This window comes from Homarus americanus, unplaced genomic scaffold, assembly GCF_018991925.1.
Source record: "Homarus americanus isolate GMGI-L3 unplaced genomic scaffold, GMGI_Hamer_2.0 scaffold59894, whole genome shotgun sequence".
Lineage (NCBI taxonomy): Eukaryota > Metazoa > Arthropoda > Malacostraca > Decapoda > Nephropidae > Homarus > Homarus americanus.
The window spans coordinates 13,457-21,855 of record NW_024734275.1 but is presented as its reverse complement, the minus strand read 5'-3'; the positions used below and the strand labels follow the sequence as shown (position 1 = coordinate 21,855).

Here is an 8,399-nt window from a genome sequence, read left to right as displayed (position 1 = left end):
TGTCGCGCTTGAGGGTGAACCTGACAGTTGAAACCTACCTGATAACGAGATCTGAGATTGCCGAGTTCCACGACACTTTAAATGCACAAAGGCAGAACATACCATACAAAATACTCAGATCAGACAACAATGACCCTAAATGGATAAATAATTATTTAAAGAACATTATTGGCCAAAGGAAGGCTATAGGTAGAAGGATGAATCGTGGCGAAATTTACCTCAGGGATTATTATAAGGTATTGGTGAGTAGGGTCAAGACCGAGATAACGAAAGCTAAGAGGAATAATGAGGTAAAGATAGCAAGGGAGGCGAAGACAAACCCCAAAGGATTTTACCAAATGTATCAAACTAAAACACGAGAAAAGATTGGACCAATACGGTCAGACACCTGCGAGCTAACTGATAAAGACGAAGAAATGAGCAATAATCTGAATAAATATTTTTCAACAGTTTTCACCAACGAAAAGTTAAACATGATACCCGAGGCACCGACTCTATTCAGAGATAGTGAGGAAAACAAATTAAGTGAGATAGTAGTGACTAGCAACTCAGACCTCCATTCCTTGATGAGAACTATGAACACTGAATTAACTAAAGTCGGGACCTGGGTAATACGTAATAAACTCACCTTAAACCTTGAGAAAACCCACTATACGATCTTTCACAGAAGAAAAAAGTTACCTCCTGACTTGAACCCCCTATACCTTGGTAATAAACGCGAACAAAATACTAAATTCCTCGGAGTTATTGTTGATGAGAAACTTAACTGGAGAATCCACTTACAAGCGATTCACAGTAAAATCAATAAACAGTGAGGTATCATGTATCACACTCGACAGTCACTCACTCTCACAGCAATGAAAGAAATCTATCATGATCTTGTTTACCAACACCTGATACACTGTTGCACACTATGGGAGGCCTCTGGCTCTTCAAAAACACATATCTGGTTACTGCACAAAAGAGAGTTGTACGGACAATGACCTACTTGAATAAACAGATCACACTAACGAAAAATTTGCTTTTTTGAAGTATTTACCATTCGAGGATATTAACACTTACTGCTGTGCCCTCTTTGTTTACAAATCTATCAATCACTTGCTTGACAATAATTACTTCCAGTTCCGGAATAATCAGAGATACAACATAAGGCACCCAGAGCTACTAAGACCACCCCCCATGCGCTCCTCTCAGTCCCAGACCTCTATAAAATATCATGGTGTGAAGGTGTGGAACAACTTACCCCCACCCATCCGAGCAAAGACTACGCTCCCTTCTTTTAAATCATCTCTAAAAAAATATCTATTGTCGAAGTATTAATACTTCTTGTAACACTTACGATATTTATTGTACCACCAAATCCGTTTTATCGGAAATTATCATGTAAATAAATAAGTAATTACCATTGCAATAAACATAATTGTCAACTAGACATAATCCTGAAAGCTCTGTCCTCTTGTTCAACCTTATTAATGTACAATCCAGGTTGTACTGCTCCCCCATTATACGTATGTTTTTAAATTCCACTCTAATTTATATGTGTATGTGTATGTGTGTATATATATATATATATATATATATATATATATATATATATATATATATATATATATATATATATATATATATATATATATATATATATATATATATATATATATATATGTATATATATGTATGTGTGTGTGTGTGTGTGTATGAATAAATAAATAAATAAATAAATAATAAAATAAATGAATATTGAAGTGATAACCGTGGTAACATAATGAGATGTTCTTATTACCACCATGCTATTGTACTATTCCAGATGATACTAGATGTTACATAATACTTCCTTGAGATAAATGTATAGTATTTATCAGGTGCCTCAAAGAGAGCTCAGGTTCTCAACTGGCTCAGCCATGTTAATATTGTTATTATTATCCACTCTGTATCTGTATTTTTCTGGCTAAATGAAATATTTCAATCAATGTTTCAATCAAACTAGTGACGTCACCCCAGTCGTTTGTTGTGCCGTTTATACTTCTTCACTGTTTCCTGTCCTGTAACCACGCCCTTATCCATTTTAGAATATCTCCTCCAATTCCATGAGCCTCCACTTCTCGTAGTAGTCTATTGTTGGGGACTCTGTCGAAGGTTTGCTGACGTCGAGGTGAACCACATCATAATGAGCATCACATTCGCTATCCTCCAGGATTCTGGCACTACACCCGTTTTTAATGACATGTTAAACAACTTTGCTAAGATCATACTAAGCTCTTCCTTACATTCTTTTAATAATCTGGCAAATATGTCATCGGGACCTGGTGACTTATTCTACTTTAGTTTGTCTATTTTTCTTACTGACATCGTTACTAGTCACTACTATCTGACTTATTCTATTTTCTTCACTATCTCTGTATATGGTCGGTGCCTCGGCCATCGTGTTTAAATTTTCGGTGGTGAAATTTTTTTTTAAATTATCCGTTCAGATTATTGCTCATTTCTCTGTCATTCTCCGTTAGCTCGCCGGTATCTGAATGTATTAGTTTGATACATTTGGAAAAATCCCTTGGGATTTGACTTCGCTTCCCTTGTTATCTTCAGTTCATCTTCATCTTCAGGTGAAATAATCTGGGAAATGTAATCTTCAGTTGATCTTTGTTTAGTAATGTGATGTGTTTTGTTCCCGGTAGGCTGAAGGGCTGGACTGGGCCAAGACTGTGGCTCTGTTGCCCACCTCCTCTGGCACGACGGGCCTGCCCAAGGCTGTCATGGTGACTCACCGTAACTTACTCATCAACCACCTGAGGAGCCAGTAAGACTGTTAACTAATACCAAACCTAACGTAACCTAAAGTGACCTAACTTAATCTAAAACCCACCCGGCCCTACTGGGTCAGCTACACCTTTTCCGGTCACGTAACCAGGACCACACCCAGCCAGTATGATGCAATACTGACCGCGCACTGGCTGGGGCACCACGTGGTCGCAAGGAAAACATAATATCGTAAGAAAATCTCCCCAGAAGTAAACATGGCCCATAGACAATATAATTATAAGCTCTTTTCCTTGACACTTAACTAATTATATACACAACCAAGCGAATTAAATACAGATACAGAAATTTTTGAACGACTGAATGTGGCGGCACGGCCTTGGTACGAGGGTGGGAATCATACATTAATTGACTTATTCATTCTCTGCTTTTCCTAATTCATTCCTATCTCTGTACCTTGTCTCTTATACCATGCATAGAGTTTGTGCATGTCTAACAGGGGTTTGCTGTGTGTCTTTATGAGAGAGAGAGAGAGTGAGAGAGAGAGAGAGAGAGAGAGAGAGAGAGAGAGAGAGTTATTGCATATGATATTTTTACTTTAATTTTTTGTCAGGTACCAAAGTGTTGTTAACCCAAGCGCCAGTGAGGGGAGAAAGGAGATATTTAAGAGTCTCTTGTTGGTGCTGCCTGTGTGTCATCTCTATGGCTTCGGTATAGTTATGGGACGCCTCTTGGCTGGTGGTACAACCATCTTCCTCTCAAAATTCTCACCCAAGAGGTATTTTGAGGTCATCCAGGATTTTAAGGCGAGTGTGAAAAACTGAAAGGCGTAAAATGAGAAGTTGGTAATAATCTAATTAAAGTGAAACATCCACGTGCTTGTTTTTATTTCTTGGTTATAATTTTACATTTGAAACACATCTTTAGATAATATAAGGATTCATATGATATTAAATAATTTACTTAATTCATCAGTAAAAGTGTTTGTGGTGAGGCTGTTGTTGAGCTTAAAGTATATTTATCACCGTGGTGCAGGTGACAGCCTAACCCCTCGTACCTCACCTCATTGACTTGGTGGCTAACACATCCCTCCAGCAGCAGTACAACCTCTCTTCTCTCAGCAGACTCCGTCACCTCCGTCGTGAGAAAGGTGACTCCATGTGTATTCAGCAGTACAGGAGCACTGTTTATTTAGGAAGAAGAGCTTAACTCACAGCACAAAGGTTACAACAACAGGCCAGGAGAAGGAATGAATAAGTTAGTGTGTAAAGCCAATACAAATAGTATGGAGACCCCAAGTGCCCAAAAGAATATGAAAGATCGGGTGAAAACCAATGTAATAAACCCAGCCAGTATGTAAATGTGTCGGAGGCTATTGGTCGTAGTCTACTCCATCGAACCCTGGGGCCTTGATACTTTTTTAATTGGCTCTACTCAATGGAGAACCTTCTAATGCACTGAACAACTTCTCCCACGTCACTCTTGCATCATAACCAACTGCATCATATATGGGAGAGTTTAACACCTGGCACGGTAAAATGTGGCATCACTAAGTCCACTACACTAATGTTGGTGTTACTGTACCATTAATTGTCGATAATCATCCAGATTTCTTATGAAAAACACTAACAATGCTACAGTGAACAGCAAGATACAGTAATATAAAAACATACAAAGTTTTATTTTAAAGTTAGTCAATATGAGCTGGTATTGAGGCTCTGTAGACATGAAAGTGACAGTGTGTTCCCTTCCATACATTTTATAGCATCCTTTCCCTTCAAGATTCCTAAGTTCATGACACTATTGAAACAAAAACTTAATTCGTTGACAGTCCCAGAGGAAGACTCAATAGGACAAGTTCTAGTGGACGAGCCAGCTAAGTCCTTGTCCCGTCACACCTTCCCTAATGGTCAGAACAATTCTCATTTAGGACTGTTGTAACCACAGTGATCATATCAACACAATTCTTTATAAATACGTCTTGCACTTGTTATAGATTTATCATTTAGTTCATAATAATTGTTTAAAACTCGGAAAATCATTAGTAATCACCAGTTCCTCAGTGCCATTAGGAATCTAGTGAGAGTCCCGTAAGTATTTTTTCTTTTACTAACATAAATTACATCTTACATCTCTAGATTAATACTGAGTTATCATTTGAATTGTTTGACTCTAATGCTGGCGTTGTTACTCAGACTGGACGATCAATAGTTAACTCCTACGGTATGACAGAGTCGTTCTCAGCAGTGACCATCGGTACACCAGACATCCTTGCCCTCCACCCTGACTCTGTGGGCAAAGTGGTGCCTTATATACAGGTTAAGGTAAGATTCTCACCTAACCTAAGGTAGTGAGGCTCATAACTAGTTTACTAATTACACTAACCAACAACAACTAAAATTATGAGATACAACTTTTTATTTCTTGATATCTCTTATTGTTCCCATAACATGTATGATAATTGCTATCAATTTTTCCAAATAGTATAAGACTATAAGATCAATGTCATTGTACTTCACTATAAATGAGCATTTGTTTCCCAGTGTGTACCAACAGTCATACCCACACACACGCACACACGGTCACCCACACATTTACACAAATTAAATGTATTTAATAAACTTATTTCAGTACAGGTGACGTTAAGATCACTCTCCTCACTCAGTTTGTGGATGTAAGGACTGGAAGGATGGTGGGTGAGAGACAGGAGGGGGAGGTATGTGTGCGAGGGCCAAGTATCATGCTGGGCTACGCCAACAATCCCACAGCCACAGCCTCAACTCTCGACCCCTACGGCTGGCTCCACACAGGCGACGTTGGCTACTATGACCAAGACAACTTCGTCTACCTCACCGGCAGGATTAAGGACCTTATTAAAGTCAAGGGATACCAGGTGAGAGTTGAACTGTTAGCGTAGAACAGACTACTGTACACTTACTGCTGATTTTCTTTCCCTTTATTAGACAAGCAATCTAACAAAAACATAACGTAACAAATTTAACCTATTAACCAACCCTTACCTAACATAACATAACCTCACCAAATTTTTTCGAATCTAATCTCTTCGTAAACTCATCTCACTTAACCTTAACTAATTTAACCTAATCTAGCCTAATCTAAGTTAACCCTAAAATAGCCTTGTTAACGTAAGTTTTTATGGTAGTTAATACCAAGTGAACCGATTTATGTAGATGTTGAAAGATAATATATCACACGAACACGTACCTAGCAACACCAGGTGCACAGTTACCACACAATACCAGATACACAGATGTATTTGCGGCTTTGTTGTTCACACTGGCATACAAAGTTTGAGCCATGATGGTCCCAGTGTTCATCTCCAAGACTCAAGTCCGTCGGACGATTGTAGCTCACATTATTTGTCCAGGGGAAGACCCACTCACTCCCATAGTACATCCAGTCTAGGTACAGAGGGAGGCCCACTCACCCAGAGTACACACAGTACAGTCTAGGCCCAGTGAGGGGCTCACCTACTCCCATAGTACAAATCGTCACTACATCTAGTGAATGTGTGACACACTTACACGGGGATGTAGGACACGAGAGGAACACCAGACATAATTTTCATGCACTTGATGAAAAATACGACAGACTTCAACACCTGTGCTAGCTTGGTCAGCTCAACAAGTTTAGTATTGTCATGTCAACACAACAATGGATCTTATTTCTCTTGCTTCAGAGAAAACACAGCATTGTTGTTTATGGCTCAGATCCGTCCACCTGGGCTACTGTGTAAGTGGTATCCCTCAAGGGAGTGAGTTAGACCCCATCATAGTTGTAATAAACATTAATAGCTAACTGTATGTTCCTTTTAGCTGATGATATGAAGATGTTCTGATATGTTCAGTGTGACCGAGGCAATGTTCAGCTTCAAATGGATCAAAACAACGTCTTAAAATGTTCTAATAACACGTATTATTGTTTCAAGATCACATTAACGACTAATACAACAAGGCGATAGTGGAGACCCGGCTGTCGCTTACTCTCTTTCGTTGTACAGGTGTCCCCCGCTGAGCTGGAGAAAGTGTTGTTGCAGTACGAGGGTGTGGAGGAGGCGGCGGTGGTGGGCGTCCCTCACCGTAAGATGGGCGAGGCGCCACGGGCCTACGTGGTGCCTACATCAGGCACTGTCCTACACCTGCCACACCTACAGCAGTTCGTCGCTGGTGGGTCAATACTCCTTACACGTGTTCTATACTACATAAACTACAAACGTTATCACCTACATATAATACACATGTTATCACCCTCATTACTACACATTTATCATCTACATATAATATACATGTTAGTGCCTCTATATGCCACATGTGTTACCATCCACACACATTACATATAGTACATATTATTACATGTATCATATATTACACTCGGTAGTCTAAATCTATGATAGTGACCCACCATAACTCCCACAGTAACCCACCATAACTCCCACAGTGACCCACCATAACTCCCACAGTAACCCACCATAACTCCCACAGTGACCCACCATAACTCCCACAGTAACCCACCATAACTCCCACAGTGACCCACCATAGCTCCCACAGTGACGCACTATGACTCCCACAGTGACCCACCATAACTCCCACCTTAACCCACCATAACTCCCACAGTGACCCAACATAACTTCCACAGTGATCCACCATAACACCCACGGGGACCCACCATAACTCCCACAGTAACTCCACCATAACTCCCACGGGGACTCCACCATGACTCCCACAGTGACTCCAACATAACCCCACAGTGACCCACCATGACTCGCACAGTGACCCACCATAACTCCAACGGTGACCCACCACGAGTCCTAAAGTAACCACCATGACTCACACAGTAACCTCCCACCATATCCCCACAGTGACCACTATAACTCCCACAGTGATTCACCATAACTCCCACGCAGACTCCACCTAACTCCCAGTGATTCACCATAACTCCCACAGTGACCCACCATGACTCTAATGGTGACCAACCGTAACTCCTACAGTGACCCACGATAACTCCCGGCCCACCACGCCAACTCCTGACCCACCATGACTCTCCTGACCACCATGACTCCCGGTAACCCACCATGGCTCCCACAGTGGCCCACCACGCCAACTCCTGGTGACCCACCATGACTCCCAGGAGACCCGCCATGACTCCACAGTGAACCAACATAACTCCCACAGTGACCCACCACCAACTCCCTGTTGACCCGCAAACCCACAGTGACCCACCATGACTCCCAGGTGAACCACCACTTGACTCCACAGTGACCCTGTGACCTCTGTTGACCACCACCAGCTCCACAGTAGCCACCATAATTCCCACAGTGGCCACTATGACTCCCCAGTGACCCACCACTGGCTCCCCCGGTGACCCAACATAGCTCCCACAGCCAACCTAACTCCCACAGTGACCCACCATGACTCCCCAAAGTGACCCACCACTTGGCTCCCACAGTGACCCACCTTAACTCCCTGATGATCCACCCTGCTCCCACAGTGACCCACCATGACTCCCTGACCAGCCACCATGACTCCCACAGTGACGCACCATGACTCCACGGTGAACCACCATGACTCCCACAGTGGCCACCTTAACTCCCACAGTGATCACCACCAGCTCCACAGTAACCA

At 41.7% G+C, this 8,399-nt stretch overlaps 1 protein-coding gene across 1 annotated transcript; it reads left to right on the top strand.

The window, feature by feature from the left end:
* Positions 1–3,835: 3,835 nt before the first annotated feature.
* Positions 3,836–7,206, top strand: LOC121870193 (luciferin 4-monooxygenase-like). The gene is made up of 4 exons (XM_042371955.1): positions 3,836–3,907; positions 4,953–5,081; positions 5,423–5,650; positions 6,779–7,206. Exons 2-4 carry the CDS (start codon positions 4,983–4,985, stop codon positions 7,115–7,117), a joined length of 666 nt encoding a protein of 221 aa, XP_042227889.1. The 5' UTR covers positions 3,836–3,907; positions 4,953–4,982; the 3' UTR covers positions 7,118–7,206.
* Positions 7,207–8,399: the final 1,193 nt, after the last annotated feature.

What these genes read in the sequence shown, in the direction of transcription:
- LOC121870193 (XM_042371955.1), top strand. Translation starts at nt 4,983, where the DNA reads ATGACAGAGTCGTTCTCAGCAGTGACCATCGGTACACCAGACATCCTT. An exon ending in TGCCTTATATACAGGTTAAG is followed by an intron (nt 5,082 to 5,422) that starts GTAAGATTCTCA and finishes CTCCTCACTCAG; the next exon opens with TTTGTGGATGTAAGGACTGG. An exon ending in TTAAAGTCAAGGGATACCAG is followed by an intron (nt 5,651 to 6,778) that starts GTGAGAGTTGAA and finishes TTCGTTGTACAG; the next exon opens with GTGTCCCCCGCTGAGCTGGA.